General features: G+C 38.6%; 1 protein-coding gene across 1 annotated transcript; it reads right to left on the reverse strand.

Moving 5' to 3' along the window:
* Positions 1-1,820: 1,820 nt before the first annotated feature.
* LOC124138712 lies at positions 1,821-14,762 on the reverse strand. Its single transcript, XM_046505529.2, has 2 exons — positions 14,600-14,762; positions 1,821-4,359 (listed from the first exon to the last, which is right to left on the reverse strand). The coding sequence occupies exon 2, from the start codon at positions 4,336-4,338 to the stop codon at positions 2,380-2,382; it is 1,959 nt and encodes a 652-aa protein (XP_046361485.1). The 5' UTR covers positions 4,339-4,359; positions 14,600-14,762; the 3' UTR covers positions 1,821-2,379.
* Positions 14,763-18,195: the final 3,433 nt, after the last annotated feature.

Genomic DNA, 18,195 nt, shown 5'->3' on the forward strand with positions numbered 1-18,195 from the left:
ACTCGGAAATTTATGGCCGCTACAATGATAAGACAACACATGCCGACTGTCACTTTCCTGATCTGATTGGATGAATGTAAGGTCGTTCTTACGTGACCCGTAATGGGATGTCTTCAGATCTGTGATTAGCGGCAGCGCGAACTATGATCTGATTTCAATGAGATTGTGTCACAACAGAGTATGATCTGGTTCATGACGCTGGGTCTCTTATTTTTCATAGATGAGTGAATGCATCGGACCCAAAGAAGGTAGTGATTTTGATATATGCCACTAACCATTGTCTTTCTTTAAATAATCACAAGTAAAGGCCAACAATCAATGTAGTTATATTTCTTTTTTTTCTGGCACATATTTCTTCTTTTTCTGGCACATAAGAACTATTAAATTTCCAACTAGAGAAAAGAAGAGTTTTTTGAAATGGCATACAGTCAATCGACTGGCAGCTGGTAATTTTCTTTTAAACACTTTTCAGGTTTTGGTATCATACAAACATTCAAATCAAGGAGCATTTTTCTATGAGTAAGTGTAACCAAGCTATACGCTACAACACTGCATTCATTTGTGAACATTTCATATTTTGACCGCTGATTTGCAGTTGTCGTTTCTCCAGAACATTGGTGATAAGTCTGTATTTAATGTTGAAGAAAGTCGAATATGTAAAAGTGAGTCGAATAATATTCCACGAAAATATACAATTTGTCTTTCATTTGAACACTGTTTTTTTCAAAGGTTTCCACTCCTTTAAATATATTTATTCTAATATGCACGAAAGGAGCCCTTAATATACCTCGTTCTTTCTTTAATAGGCATCTTCATAAATGACAAAGAATGTTTACTGCCCTTTACGACAGCCATCTGAAAAAGATGAAACGTTTTTCGCTGACATAAAGGAAATTAGATGCACTTGTAGATTGGACCATGAAACTCCAGCTATAAGAAGCAGGGCAGCATAATCAAGAGTCAGCCAGAGTCTGTTCATTGCGTGTTGCCAAACACCTTACAATTCTGCAGGGATTGTAAGTATATAATAAGATGTGTAATGTCTAAATTGTATACATTGCTGAAAGGTTATTTAGTGTTTCACAAAAAGAGATGTTATAGTCTCGGGGAGTCGTCATCATGCATAAATACATATAGCATACATACAAAACATTCAAAACGTAGACTGCACAGAGACAGCATCGAATCCTAATGCAATTTGTATTTCTCGATGGAGTGCTTATGTCAATTCCTAATGGAAACTGGCAGAGTGTTGCAGGAAAAAGAGATGGTTATGAAATTCAAATTACAGTCATAATGAAATAAGCATTCCCAGGGGTGACAACGTCCGTCGGTAAAATAATTAGGTTTGTGTAGAAGGATAGTTAATAAATGAAATTGATCATGACTTACGTCTAAATCAATTACATACTTGTAGCTGATAAAACCAAATACACAAAGCACTATTTGGCTTACTATCTGAATAAGAGATATATACAGAATTCTCCCTGTCAAACACATCGTATAAATGAGTATAATTTACAGACAATCTGTCAAGTACTAGTATCTAATTCAAATGAGAATTCATGTGACTTCAAGTGAAATGCTCAGTTATTTGGTCTAGCACTAGATTGTAACTTACAAGTTGTGTACTCTCTTTATCACGGACGACTCGTTGTTGTTGAAATAATTATGATCACAAATGCATCACATAGTAGTTCGCAGCTCCAAACTGCCATGTCAAGAATTGGAAAACTTCGGTTGAATTAAGGTCTGTTGAAATAATTTGTGTTTAGAAATTTAAAAGTAGACAAATTCTAAATAAAGACAAGTACTTTACATGTGATAAACATGTTTATTGTACATTCATTTCTTTCTCCAGAACATTGGTAATAACTCTGTACTTCATGTTGCAGTGAGGCGAATATTTAAAAGTGAGTCTAATAATATTCCACGAAAATATACCATTTGTCTTTCATTTGAACATTGTTTTTTCAAAGGCTTCCCCTCCTTTAAATTTATTTATTCTAATATGCACGAAAGGAGTCCTTAATATACCTCGTTCTTTCTATAATGGGCACCTTCATAAATGACAGAGAATATTTACTTCCCTTTACGACAGACATCTGAAAAATTGAAACGCTCTTCGCTGACATAAAGAATTTGTATTTCTCGACAGAGTGCTTATTTCAATTCCTAATGGATACTGGCAGAGTGTTGCAGGAAAAAGACATGGCTATTATTTTAAATTGCAGTCAAAATGAAATAAGCATTCCAAGAGGTGACATCGGCCGTCGATAACTAAATTCTAAATTCTAAATTCTAAATAAAGAACAAGGACTGTACACGTGATAAACATGTTTTTGTACATTCAAATATTATCAGTTACAAAAAGTACAATCATGAAACATTGCAAATAGCAGCGTGTAGAATAAAGAAAACTGATATCACCAAACTAGAAATTCGGACTTCACCATTTGAATTGGAACTCTGCTCCAAATACGGCAAAATATTAACGCGCCAATGTGGCTTGTATGCATAATGCTCCTGGAAATAATCATCACATACATGGCTTAACTTGGAGTAGGTAACATAAAAGCTCTTGATGAGCTTTTCCTCGAATGTCTTTTTTCTAGCCATAATGAAGTTGGCAGTAAGAGTATTACACGATGAAGGTTTCACTTGAAGAAGAAAATTCCTACTGACAATTATCCAACACAGATATTCGTCTTCTCTCCCTTGGGTGACGGTTATTATTGATTTGAAACTTCCAATGAACGTTAAAGAACCCAGACATGTGTACTTCGTTGGGCTTAGGACCGATCCATTACGGGTCTTTGCTAGAACTAATTCTCTAGGAGAGGCAAAGGACCCGTGGATAAGACAGGACGTAATACCATAGTCGTCGTAGACTGTCAAAGCCCTTGGCAGGATCCGTGGTAGGTTGCAAGCAACTGCTCGAGGATCAGGCGTAAGTCTGACTAAGCTCTTATAAGGTCGGTAATAGGGGGTCCTGATGCTGCTGCGTACGCTGGGGTAGGTCATAAAATTCTTGTCATCACAAATTGATTCATCCGATAATTTTGTAGGCCACGTATCTAAATTGCCCAATCGGAACCGCATCACAGATGGAGAGGGGGAGTTGTAGTGCATGCACATGAACCTAGGATAACAACCGTTTGAAAATCGGCGCAGTATAACTCTCCTTAAAGGCCTCACAAAGTCCTGGAAGGTGACACATTCATAGGCTCCAGACTTGGGAAGCTTTATAGCAGTTTGGGATATTTCCACATGCTTGTTTTCATTTCTTTCCGAATGCAGCCAGGTTCCCTGGACTCTTTCAGGGAAGTGACAAGGGGTAGCCTTGTGGCTTGCATTACAACCTCCACAGGTTCTTGCACAGAGGTCGGACAAAACCGTGCATAGCTCATTCATCACCTCACACCCATAATATTCGTCTGTACACATATGGGACACCTTTCGCTTCTCCAATTTCTCCAGCTCGATATACCGCTGGGTCAACGTGAAGTTCAGAGTGTGATCACATATCAAATCCAGAAATATTATTAATTTAGAAACCTCATTTCCTTGTCCAAATTTCACTCTAACACACCAGAAATATCTGTCGGAATCCTTACGAAGAATTCCAAAGTGTTCCTTCCCTTCAGACCAGGACGCAATGCATTTGGTATTCTGTGTCATATCAAAGTTACCTTCGTTGTGGAGACAGGCAGAATTTCGAAACTGAAACGTCATCCCTTCCCCCTGCTCACAGTCACTTTCTACTCGCACGGGAGGGATAGCACTGGTACATTTCGTCTGTATCTTCTTCCGGCTGTGATCACTGAACTTGAACAGATCAAAGTTGTAACCACCAATGAAGGGGCATGAGGTGGAAGTGGTTGAGAAATGTTCTTCAGATATCCATGGCCATGGGTCCAGGTCCAGATCTTCAAAGTTACAGAGATACTTACCAACATGTCCGGTCTGGGTATGCGATATCTTTATCTGAATGACGCTGATGCTTCTTTGGATGAACTGGATACACAGGAACTTGTTCTTGAAGTCTGATTCGAGATGTTTGACAAGGACTCTGTTGTGGCTGAAGCGGTTCCAGCACACCCGGCTATACTGGGAACACTCCGTGTTGTCCTTGCGGCAGTCGTAGCCGGTGAGAACCCCTCCAGATACATCATAAGTGACGACTGTGTGGCTGTGGTTCAACAGCCAGGATTTAGTTGGTGGAGTCTGAAGGAAGTCTGGAAAATCACATCTTGCCTTCTCGCCTAGGGCTCCATCGCTTCCATGGTGTGTTGCAAAGAGGATGGCAGTCAGGAAGATTGCGTGATGAACCTTCATTCTGTGTCAGACTTAGCCCATCTGTAACATAAGGACGATGTGAGTTTGGTCTATCTTTGTTTATTCTTTTCACAGTGTTTCAGTTATATCACGGCGTACCAGACAAGAAAGACAAAAGTAGGGTAATTCGAGGATAAAGAGTAATTACGCCTTCACATGCTAAGTTAATGCGTAAAAGTCACTTGCGGGTTAATGCCGTACGCAGTAAAACTATCTGTTCAATTGAATTAGGGCTAGCAATAATTATGTCGTTATCAATTGTAGTATTCATTGCATATTTTCATCTTCTATCCTTCTTCAGTCACCGTCCTCGTCATCTATTCACCATTTCTGACACTCTGACAAGGCATTGCCACATAGGCCCGTGAAGACACCGGGCTAGGATAGGTCTTCAGCAACCCATGCTTGCCGTAAAAGGCGACTATGCTTGTCGTAAAAGGCGACTAACGGGATCGGGTGGTCAGGCTCGCTGACTTGGTTGATGCATGTCATCGATCCCAATTGCGTGGATCGATGTTCATGATGTAAATCACTGGATTGTCTGGTCCAGACTCGATTATTTACAGACTGTCGTCATATAGCTGGAATATTGCTGAGTGCGGCGTAAAACAACAAACCAAACCATTGCCACATAGACAGTTATATCATGGCGTGGGTTCGATAATGATCCTAGGTTTGTAAGAACCAAAGTGGTAAACGTCGAAGACCTGCATCACTTCGGGTTTTCCTCCCACATTAAGATGACACGCCGTCATATACCTAAAAACTGTTTAAAGCGGCGTTAAACCCATCTCACTCATTATATCACGGCGTGTGAGTTTAATGTGGGAGAAAAACTCAAAGTGATGCATTTCTGAGATTCAAGCCCACGGTCCTATTATGGTCCTATTATGGTCCTATTATGGACTTATTACGGATCTATTATGGGCCTAGTATTGACCTATTGCGGTCTTATTATGGACCTATTATGGTCCTATTATGACCTATTATGATCATATTATTGAGCTATTAAGGGATAGTGACTTATGGTTTACGGTGACATTTGCATAGTTTGGATGAGAGGTACACGAAAACAGGGACCGCCTGTCTTCCTGCATGATGATGGAGAACGAACATCTCAGGAGCATCCATTCACTCCGGATACAAAATATCTGATAAACTAAACAGTAATAATAAGAAGTGCATTTATAATGCGCCAGATTCCATTCACCAAGTGGATGCTCATAGCGCTGCACTATCATTACCCCTGTCAATGGATCAGTGAGCACTCGATTTTCACCTATGAGTAGGTGTCCTGTCCGAGGGGGATATGGCGGAACAATCTGAGGCTGTGGTCTGAAACTACCTACCACAAAAAGGAACATCAGGAAACCGAAACAATTCAATGTATATAAGTTCACATTAACATAAATACATACACTGGGCAATGTTTGGTGCCATGTCATTCAATTTTGGTGTCATTTCAGAATACTCCAATCCGTGGTCCTATTCTTGTTTTACGAACTCTGACAAGCATAGGTTGGAGTTGAGAAGATTGTTTGTTGTTCATTGCCGTAATAGTCCAGCTGTATGAATAATATGACATCTGTAGATAATCGAACATGTTAAGAACAGAACTGACTAAGCAACGTGCTGGTGGGACATTGTTTCAAAAAATATAATAATAATTTACTCCCTGGCTACATAAATAACAGTAACAAAATGAGGATATGTTATTGTATGATTGTATGTAAAGTGTTTGATTGTCTTAAATATGCCTAAAACTAGGGGTATTACTGTAATATATGGTATGATTGTATGAAGTCATATGCGTTAACTAAAAGCATATGATTCTAAGTTTATTATTGCATCATGAGCATAATATTGTAGTGAGTGGGTGAGTGAGTTGGGTTTAACGCCGCTTTAACAGTATTCCAGATACGGCGTGTCAGCTTGTTGTGGGAGGGAAGCCCGAAGTGATGCAGGTCTCAGACGTTTACCACTTTGTTGAAACCCTCGAGCACGGATAGCTGACACACTTAGAAACATAATCGGGGCGAACCGGGATTCGAACTCATGACCTTAGGTTTTCGCACGCCTAATGAACGCATCTCGACACAGCAAGTTGCAGCACCGTCGACTGAGGACCACCCGTGTCCATTACAGTTGTCATCGGTTTCTGGCGTGCCCAAGGGACGCAACTCTTAACAGCGAATTGTGGCACGTTGGACGACTGGCCAACCCGTGCCCCAATGGTGTTAAGGACGTAAAAACATAGCAAAAGCATATTCTTGCATTGGGAAGTATGTCTGTATTACAGTCTTAGATTATTGTACGATAGCTCAAAAAGGATGCATAGGAGGTGCACGGTTATATCAATGATGTATGGTTGTGTTAATGGCGTTTGTTCTTATGAAAGACGAAAGCTAAAAGCATTAAAGATATGTTTCCTTGTTAAGTGTACATGCTCGAAGTAACGATATGTGAGATTACGAAATCAAATTAGTTCAATTTTATTGTCTGAAAGTACAAGGGATTGAAAACAAGTATTTTCTGAATGATTTAAAATAATTGAAAATGACTTTCAATTTACAGTAAAGTGCTGCGCGTCACGTGGCATTTGCAAAAACTGTAACCGAAATGCAGTAACTTGACCTAAGTGTGTGGCCCTATTATCCCTGGCAGTAAAGATCACTATCTTGATAGCAGTTCCCATCACCAAATCCCCTTTGTCGTATAGTATTACCTACCTCGGGAGCGTGGACGCCTGTCTATTGATTATGTAAATATACCACGCTTGATGTGAACATCAGCACGCGAACAGCGGTTAGTTGTAACTCTTTGTCTTTTTCTCTTTCCCTCGCATTACCGCTTTCCCTCTTTATCTCTTTCGCTCGTAATTCTTCTGTCTCGCTTGTATTCTCTCTCTCTCTCTCTCTCTCTCTCTCTCTCTCTCTCTCTCTCTCTCTCTCTCTCTCTCTACGTTTAGCTACCACGTGTGTACGGATCAACCTCACAAGTAAGTACGTTTAGCTACTACCTCTTACATTGAGGATGTACTGGAATTTCCGTTGGACCCACTATAACCTTCAGCACTGGGATGAATACATGTATACTCAGCGTCATTATTGAGGGGTCACCTAGGTATGTCAAACACACCAATGAACATATGCCAACAAGTGTCAATAGGTCTGAGTATGTTGACAAAGCGATTAACAGTTGAAAAACAATATGTTTATGCCTATGTCACACTGATTGGATGATTTCATGAAACTGGAAAATGGACTACGACAATTAAAAACAATGAAAAGTGAAATTGAAGGGTATGGAAACACCTACCAACAAACACACCTGAACGCAGCCATCCACGATGGAAGTTGTAAATGCGACGGGTTTTTTAATATAATATATTTCTTATTATCTGGATGACCCCCCCCCCCCCCGAAAAGAAATTACGCTGAGTATATATATATATATATATATATATATATATATATATATATATATATATTATACTTCCAAGTATGTTTGTTATACACATGCATTATATATACTTCCAAGCATATTCGTTATACACATACATTATATATACTTCCAAGTATATTTGTTATACACATGCATATGTGATATATACCCCTATATTTTTCGCAAAAGCTCTTAACACGAATAAACCTAACGTTAATTCCTTCTGGATTTGAGTTTGGTGCAGTCTCGCATACTGACCCTTTTATAGTAAATAGATTGTCTGACGACATCCTGTCAACAATCATTCGGACCAGAATATCATGGGCGAATGACACTTGAGAGACAACATTAATCAGCTGACTTAAAGAAACGACATCATTGCGATATCTGATACTATGCGTTGAATTTCCGTGTGCTGACTGAGCTTGGCCCCGCCGATTGCAATCAACAACTATCGTAATCATCGACTGGGAATTTAGAGCATAACTACGACCAAAGGGAAAACCACATTGAAGGTTTGGGCAATATACTTTAACTAAGTGTTATGATATTTTTTAGGAGAATGTCACGCATAAAATGTATTTCCCATTGAACTACTGTTCATCATTGGAGACGGAAATAACCAAATCTTAAAATGGCGTTTCTACAAACACTTAGCACCATGGGAATTCGACAGATATATTGGTAAATTTGAATAACATTTCCTTTAAATGGTCATGTGGTCAATTTCAAAACAGCATCAGTGCAGTTTGTTTTTAAAAAAGACGTAATTAGGTCTGAGTATTGTACTTATTATACAATATGATAAATGACATTATGTACAAATACTACTTTTACCCTCAAGTGTAGGTCAGTGATCACGGGTGTCACCTCAGGAGGCCTGTACTCCCCAAAAGAACGCTTGCTATTAGTCTGCGTGGAATGATATACACATCTGTATCGACAAACAAAGTGACTCTACACAGTATTTCCCGGCTTTTGGACTGATGTCGTGCACATACAAAAATTGTCTTTCTGTGAGTACTAGATGATGCAATGGATGTCATGGATCCTGACAATGTAACTGTTTCATTAATCTAGACGTCTAATCTGTTCTTGCAACAGCTCTGTCGTGTCGTGTCACATCAAATATGCATCACTTCTTCACGGTAACCTGACGGAAATCGGCTGAATCACCCATGTAAAATGTCCCAATTAGCGCAGAGTAAAGTGACACTTCAAAAGTGGTCGGTTTGACACTTGAGTTAATGAGTTATATCGCCACTGGTTGGACTTGTTACAGCTGGTTATATGGTTCACTATGACCCTGTCCGTTACATGGGTAACTACGAATATGTCCATGACCATGAATATAAGTTGATTAACCATTGATATGCTTCAGTTGTAAGATGGTTAACTATAACTATGTATGTAAAATGGTTAAGTATGACCATGCATGAAAGATGGTTAACTATAATATGTATGTAAGATGGTTAACTATAACCATGCATGAAAGATGATTAAGTATGACCATGCATTTAAGATGGTTTACTATAACCATGTATGTAAGATGGTTAAGTATGACCATGCATGTCAGATGGTTAAGTATGGCCATGTATGTAAGTTGGTTAACTATAACCATGTATGTAAGATGGTTAAGTGAGTGAGTGAGTTAAGTTTAACGCCGCTTTTAACATTATTCCAGTTATATCACAGCGTGTCAGCTTAATGTGGGAGGAAAGCCCGAAGAGATGCAGGTCTCAGACGTTTACCACTTTGGTGAAACCCACGAGAACGGGTATGGTGCTGACAAACCTAGAAACATACTCGGGGCGAACCGGGATTCGAACCCACAATCATAGGTTTCTGGCGTTCCCAAGGGACGCAACTCTGCACAGCGAATCACGACGCCTTAGACGACTGGGCCACCCGTGCCCCCTGTAAGATGGTTAAGTATGACCATGTATGTAAGTTGGTTAACTATAACCATGTATGTAAGATAGTTAAGTATGGCCATGCATGTAAGATTGTTAAGTATGACCATGTATGTAAGATGGTTAAGTATGACCATGCATGTAAGTTGGTTAAGTATGACCATGTATGTAAGATGAACCATGTATGTAAGATGGTTAACTATAACTATATATGTAAGATGGTTCAGTATGACCATGTATGTAAGATAAACCATGTATGTAAGATGGTTAACTATAACTATATATGTAAGTTGGTTAAGTATGACCATGTATGTAAGATGAACCATGTATGTAAGATGGTTAACTATAACTATATATGTAAGTTGGTTAAGTATGACCATGTATGTAAGATGGACCATGTATGTAAGATGGTTAACTATAACTATATATGTAAGATGGTTCAGTATGACCATGTATGTAAGATGGTTCAATATGACCATGTATGTAAGATGGTTAAGTATGACCATGCATGTAAGATGGTTAAGTATGACCATGTATTTCAGATGAACCATGTTTGTAAGATGGTTAACTATAACCATCCACGTAAGATCGTGTACTTAGACCATCCATGTAAGATTGTTAACTATGACCATCCACGTAAGATCGTTAACTAAGACCATGCATGTAAGATCGTTAACTATGACCATCCGAGTAAGATCGTATACTAAGACCATCCATGTACGATTGTTAACTAAGACCATGCATGTAAGATCGTTAACTATGACCATGCATGTAAGATCGTTAACTAAGACCATGCATGTAAGATCGTTAACTATGACTATGCATGTAAGATCGTTAACTGTGACCATGCATGTAAGATCGTTAACGAAGACCGGGCATGTAAGATCGTTAACTAAGACCATGCATGTAAGATCGTTAACGAAGACCATACATGTAAGATCGTTAACTAAGACCATGCATGTAAGATCGTTAACTAAGACCATGCATGTAAGATCGTTAACTAAGACCATGCATGTAAGATCGTTAACTATGACCATGCATGTAAGATCGTTAACGAAGACCATGCATGTAAGATGGTTAACTCTGGACATGCCTGTACAATGGTTAACTGAGACCATGCATGTAAGATTGTTAACACACACGTCTGAATACAACACATAAAATATAATACAATTAAATACACAAGACCATTTACGCGTATCAAAATAGTGCTGCTGAACGTTGTACCAATGAACTTCGCATTAAATAGCCTGCATCAAAGAGCATCTCTCTGAGTGGGATAAGTGTCAATGTGAAGGCTAATAGCAATAGAGCACATTCAGTTATTACATTTGTTGTAGAGCGTGGGTAGTAATATTGATCATTGTACATGTAGAATCAATACACGTCTTTCTATAAGTGCTTGTGGCGATAGCGTCCATCACCTTGATATCACCTGCTGAACCAAAAAGCTCATATGGTACAAATGCACATCTTTCTATAAGTGCTTGTGGCGATAGCGTCCATCACCTTGATATCGTCTGCTGGTACCAATAATAGCTCCTTGAGTACAAATGCACATATTTCTATAAGTGCTTGTGGCGATAGCGTCCTTCACCTTGATATCGTCTGCTGTACCAATAATAGCTCATACAGTACAAATGCACATCTGTCTATAAGTGCTTGTGGCGAAAGTGTCCATCACCTTGATATCGTCTGCTGTACCAATAAGAGATCATACAGTACAAATGCACATCTGTCTATAAGTGCTTGTGGCGATAGCATCCATCACCTTGATATCGTCTGCTGTACCATAATAGCCCCTTAAGTACAAATGCACATCTTTCTATGAGTGCTTGTGGCGATAGCATCCATCACCTTGATATCGTCTGCTGTACCATAATAGCTCCTAAAGTACAAATGCACATCTTTCTATGAGTGCTTGTGGCGATAGCGTCCATTACCTTACTATCGTCTGCTGTGCCAATAATAGCTCCTTATGTACAATTGCACATATTTCTATAAGTGCTTGTGGCGATAGCATCCATCACCTTGATATCGTCTGCTGTACCAATAATAGATCCTAAAGTACAAATGCACATCTTTCTATAAGTGCTTGTGGCGATAGCGTCCATCACCTTGATATCGTCTGCTGTACCAATAATAGCTCATACAGTTCAAATACACATCTTTCTATAAGTGCTTGTGGCGATAGCGTCCATCAGCTTTATATCACCTGCTGAACCAAAAAAGCTCATATGGTACAAATATACATCTTTCTATAAGCGCTTGTGTTCATCACCTTGATATTGTCTGCTGTACCAAAATAGCTCAAACAGTACAAATGCACATCTTTCTATAAGTGCTTGTGACGATAGCGTCCATCACCTTGATATCGTCTGTTGTACCAATAAAAGATCCTAAAGTACAAATGCACATCTTTCTATAAGTGCTTGTGGCGATAGCGTCCATTACCTTGATATCGTCTGCTGGTACCAATAATAGCTCATACAGTACAAATGCACATCTTTCTATAAGTGCTTGTGGAGATAGCATCCATCACCTTGATATCGTCTGCTGTACCATAATGGCTCAAATGGTACAAATGCACATCTTTCTATAAGTGCTTGTGACGATAGCGTCCATCACCTTGATATCGTCTGCTGTACCAATAATAGCTCCTAAAGTACAAATGCACATCTTTCTATAAGTGCTTGTGGCGATAGCATCCATCACCTTGATATCGTCTGCTGTACTAATAATAGCTCCTAAAGTACAAATGCACATCTTTCTATAAGTGCTTGTGGCGATAGCATCCATCACCTTGATATCGTCTGCTGTACCAATAATAGCTTCTAAAGTACAAATGCACATCTTTCTATAAGTGCTTGTGGCGATAGCGTCCATCACCTTGATATTGTCTGCTGGCAACAATAATAGCTCATAAAGTACCAATGTACATAAACGCGTCTAGTGAGAATGTCCATTTACATACTCAGCTCATACAGCAGCAATACATGCTTTTCTATTAGCGCCTCTAGTGCTAATGTACATATAATTTAATAGCACTTACACTCTCAAAAGACATTTTACTATTCGTGCGTTAATTGGCAACACCCATCACTCTGTAAAGCTCATACAGTACCAATACGCAACTATCCATCGGTGGATGCAGTGATAACTTCCATCTTCATCTAAGGCTAACATACAGTATCACCCAAAAGTTTATAAGCGTTTGTAGTAATAATGGTTGTCAACCTTTCAGACTCAATATTACCAAACAATTGTTTGTCACGTTATAGTACTAATGCAGTAGCATTGGAGTAAGTGAGTGAGTGAATTAGTACGATTTTCAGCCGCGTTAAGCAGAATTCCTACAACATAGCGGCTAGAGACACCAAGAACATACTTTCAACATTGGATATTAGTATGACTAGTTAACATTAACCACTGGGCTACCCTGAAGTTTTTTGGAAATTGCATTTGTGTTAGGCAACCAACTGGAACAACCAAAATCATTATAATTACAGCTATCTCCATGTACTATCATAATGTACATAATATCATGAGACAAAAAAGGATTATTTGATTCATCTCACGGCGAAAAAACAATATTCAGCCTTCGCCGGTTGAAGAGTTTGTTATTTGCATCAGTATACATGGAAATAAACCTCTCATGATGAAATATTACCATTCTGATATTTTTTTAAAGATACATGTTAACAGAAATAATGCGATCTGGATTTGGGGTTGTTTTTTTTTTGTAAATACATTACAACTAATCAGGTTATATGATTTTGAACGAACACGAAACCGCTTTTATAATTCATTGAATTTTGTTTCTGTTGCAGTAAAGGCGACGAACCCATTTCCATTATTATAAGACCAATCTGCCAAAAGCAAGAGTCCATTGCACGACTACATCATAAGCATGTATTTATGACATCACTATTAAATAGTGATGTTATCAGGTGTTCGCGTAGAAAAAACCCGTTAATGCTTTAGTTGAAATATACATGAAATAATGGCAATCTGGTACCATCCACAAGTATCACAGCTTTTTTTTTTTTTAATATCTTACACCAGGCACTGCTCCTATTGCTAATGACATCATGATTTTGTGCACTTTGTCAAATCAATCGAAAATATCTTAAATGCTTCCTTTTATCATACAAAATAACATCAAAACATGTGTTATGCTTCAGTTGAAATAAACATGAAATAATGGCAATCTGGTACCATTCACAAGTATCACAGCTTATACCAGGCACTGCTTCATCATTACTTATGACATTGTGATATTTGTGCACCCCCGTCAATTCAATCGAAAACATGGTTTGGCTACTTACTTATATCATACAAAAGAACACCCAAACCTCTGTTATATAAATATAATTCGCATTACATTCATTCTAAACAAATGAGAATTATATCACTGCTCATACTTTTACGATAAAATATCTTTCAGACAATATATTTATGCACCTCCGTCAAATCAATCGAGAACATTTTCATTGCTTACTGTTATCAGATAAAATAACACAAAACGTGTTTTATCAATTTAATTCGCATTACATTCATTTTAAACAATTTGGAATGATACCACTGCTCATAACTTCACGATCAAATATGTTTCAGGCAATATAGGTTTGCACCGCCGTCAAATCAATCGAGAACATTTGTTACTTACTCTAATTATGCACAATAACACCAAAACATGTGTTATATAAATATTATTCGCATTACGTTCCTTTTAAACAAATGGGAATAACATCATTCAAAGTTTTACGATCTGTCAGACGAAATGTTTGAGATCCATTTTTATAATGTCAATTATTTATATCCAAATGAACTAAATATGACTAAAACATGTTATTGCCATGCCATTTGATGCGCAACAATACACATATCTTGATAATACTCACGTTTATCCTCGTATCATCCCCCTGTTCATCTCTCTTCTTCCCCAACCTTTGTCAATATGCACACAATTCTTTGACCAAAGAATAAAGTTGGAGAAAGGAGTTCTCAGCGACTAGTTGCACGTGAAGCAATTCAGAAAGTAATTTATAACAAACTAAAAGGACGAGGCTCTTGAGCAAAGGCAGTGTATTGAATTGACAAGCAAATATTCCATATGCACTATAGAGACTAATTATACAGACCAGACTCGACCAGAGTGTAGAGGATCGTCCCTTGAGAACAGCTATTAAAATGTGATATTGCTAATTTACCAGGGCGCATCACTTTTCATCTTCAGTTTGACATCAATACTTTATCGCTGTGGTGTAATATCGCACAAAATGTAATGAATCATTCACTCAGGGGCAGAGTAAGCCTGTAAATATTCCCTTTCCTGCTCCAAATATTTGTGCTGTTTCTGGCACTACGTCTTCAGGGACAACCCGTTTGGGATTATATTTAGGAATGCCATTTCGGACAAGCAATGGAGCGCTGGAGATAATTAGATCTCGGTGCAAGAAGCACACCGCACCTGTTAGTGGCTGACGTGTGTTAAATTAAAATCATGATATAATTTCACAACTGCCCAACTTTCCTAATCATTTGAAAATTTGATTTCTAAATTTTAGAGGGTTGATGCGTAAAGATTGGTCATTTTAGAACATTGTGCACAACGAGAAGCTAGAAGCTAGAATTACATGTATAATTTCATGTTTTTGGTCAGAATTAAATGCTGATATTTCTTTTCAGCCTAATTCTAACAAAACACACACTTTGTAAATTCCAACCAATTATACTTAAGCAGAAACGTATTAAATTAAAAAGAAAGTACCACTGATGTCAGCTGACATTAATGGGTGCGATCAGCCATACTTGCTTTAGATCATAAAATAATTTAAACAAAGACTATGTAACGGACAAAATCATAAGGGTTATTCCGTCAGATGCACTGTAACATGTTTCATCTTTTTTATTATTTTATATATTTGCGCTATTTACTAAAAAAGATGGGATGAGAAGCACTGGTGCACCGAAGATAATCACATCTCGGTGTTTAAGAAGCGCATTGCACCTGTTTGAGTCTGACGTGTGTTGTGTAAGTTCCCATCTATGTCTGTTGTGTTTGATCTAAGTAGAAAAAAAATATAAGTGGGATTTATTTTAATCCTGACAAATTTGACATTATACATCCATTTTATGTTTCTTTAGGCACGGTGATACAAAAATAGCCAAGCTTTACTTATCAACCCTCTAAAATTAAAAAATCAAATTTTTACTTTTTCAAAAAGAGATGGGATTCCTCGGCCGTAGACTAGTACTGGTGATGTTAGTAATCATATTATACTATCTATAATGGTATTATAGTTTGAACAAATGTTTTTAAAAACATATTTTCCCCTTCAAAACAATGTAGCACTCGTAGAAAGGGAAAACATAAGTGCATACATGTACAGCTTATATCAATAGGTTGTTATCACTTATTGTAACTTTATTTTTCTAAAACAATTACACAAGGTAAATTATCCTGTAAACCTTTGTATTCACGCAAGTCTTGTTTTGGTTTTTTAAATAGTAGTTGTGTTCTGGCACTGTTCTGTTGTACCGTATTCTTTATGCCACTTTTTAGTATTTGGGTAAATATAAACTTTCGGGCTAAAAGACAAACATAGACTTGCGGTGAGGTGAAATGGGGTTTAACGTCGCGTCCAGGATTATTGCACTTATATAGCGACGTGCACGTGTGTGTGAGGCTGTTTGTACTGGTCCAGACTAATGCCGATTTATAGTGCTAGCTCGCTGAGATACCATGCCGCAGTTTAACATGAATACCCCACTCAGACACAGTATACTGACTCCGACCAGTCCTTGTTTTAGCCCCTTTATGCCGAGCGCCAGACTGGACAACAACAAGTACCATCTTTTAACGTCTTTTGGTATGACGCGGCCGGCGGACGCTCTACCACTAGACCACGGAGGCGGTCAACATACACTTGAGAATTCCCTCTTGACTCTGTGTACTGTGAACTTGTGTTTCCATGTTCCTTGAGACGTCATATGCACGTCATCTGTGGTAAAATACGCATTGATATTATGCATGTAATATTGCCTATAAGTCCCGTATGAAATACATCACCATCAAATAAGCATTTCGTGTTTGTTCCACTTTCAGCCACCGTCCAACATGGGAGTATATTTGGTTTTGACAAGCAGTTTAGTTCAGTTTGTTTGTTGAATCACTTGCGTTGATAAAGTTATCCACAATATATAATTTTGTTGGTTAAATTCTTTTGTTGAATATTTCCTTGGTTTGATTTTAAATACATCCATATAGTAACCATGACAACAGTGGCAGGCGCGTTAAGTGGTAAGCGAGGTGACTGAATTAACCTTGAGATACATTCTAATTACTAAACGTTATTAATAATTGATTGAGTTCGTTATTGGGCGCAGGCTGGGCAGATTAATTACCAATATTCGAATATGACTTCAGATTGTTGATAGTTTTCTTTGTTGGTTGGTTAACGCCGCACTCAGCAATATGCCAGCTATATAACGGCGGCTTGTAAATAATCGAGTTTGTACCAGACAATCCAGTGATGGACATCATGAGCATCGATCTACGCAAATGGGATCGATGACATGCATTAACCTAGTCAGCGACCCTGACCACTCGGTCGTCTCTTACAAGTCTGGATTCATGAAGACCAAATCTAACCTGGATCTTCACAGGCCAATGTAGTCATGTGTGTCAATGAAAGTAATATGATTTAAAATTCGTTACATACATACACTTCGGTTGAATATTACGCTTTGTTTAAATTACTAAAGTGCATCCTTGTTTTAAACAAGACCATATGATGTTATGATATTTCCAACCATCAGTAAATGTTCTGTGAGTACAGGATCTAGCCATAAGCGACAGAAACGTCAGCGTGTGTTTCAGCAATAGCGATCTACGTGCTTCGACTTACAGAGTAGCATAATGAACATATTGGTTTTTTACTGAGTTCATCTCACATCAACTTCAGGTGATCGACCCTATTCACTATAATCCTCCTACTGCGTTTATTGACCGAAGAAATTCAATGGAAACCACTGTTCCCTTTCAACCGAAAAGATTGTCCAATTGACTTAATAGGCTAAATGTTCGGCGGGCAGCGTGTGGTATTACGTTTATCTTCTGTATCAATGTCTGAAGCATTGTGAGTGTATTAGTCGTGTGCTCACGAGGATATACATGTATGTGATACTATGCGTCCCTCCCCTTCGCCCACCCAACTACTGTTCCCGATTCACCACCCATACACTGTGCCTTCCCCACCACCCGCCCACCAACTGCCCCCTGCCCACAAAAATATCCACCCATTACCCAATCCCCCTTACCCATCTTTCCATAACCCATAGATCTCCCGCCCCTCCCCACAACCCATCGATCTCCTGCCCCTCCCCACAACCCATCGATCCCCTGCCCCTCCCCACAATCCATCGATCCCCTCCTCCTCCCCATAACCCATAGATCTCTTGCCCCTCCCCACAACTCATCGATCCCCTGCCCCTC

Source organism: Haliotis rufescens, unplaced genomic scaffold, assembly GCF_023055435.1.
Source record: "Haliotis rufescens isolate VD_foot unplaced genomic scaffold, xgHalRufe1.0.p SCAF_15, whole genome shotgun sequence".
Taxonomy (NCBI): Eukaryota; Metazoa; Mollusca; class Gastropoda; order Lepetellida; family Haliotidae; genus Haliotis; species Haliotis rufescens.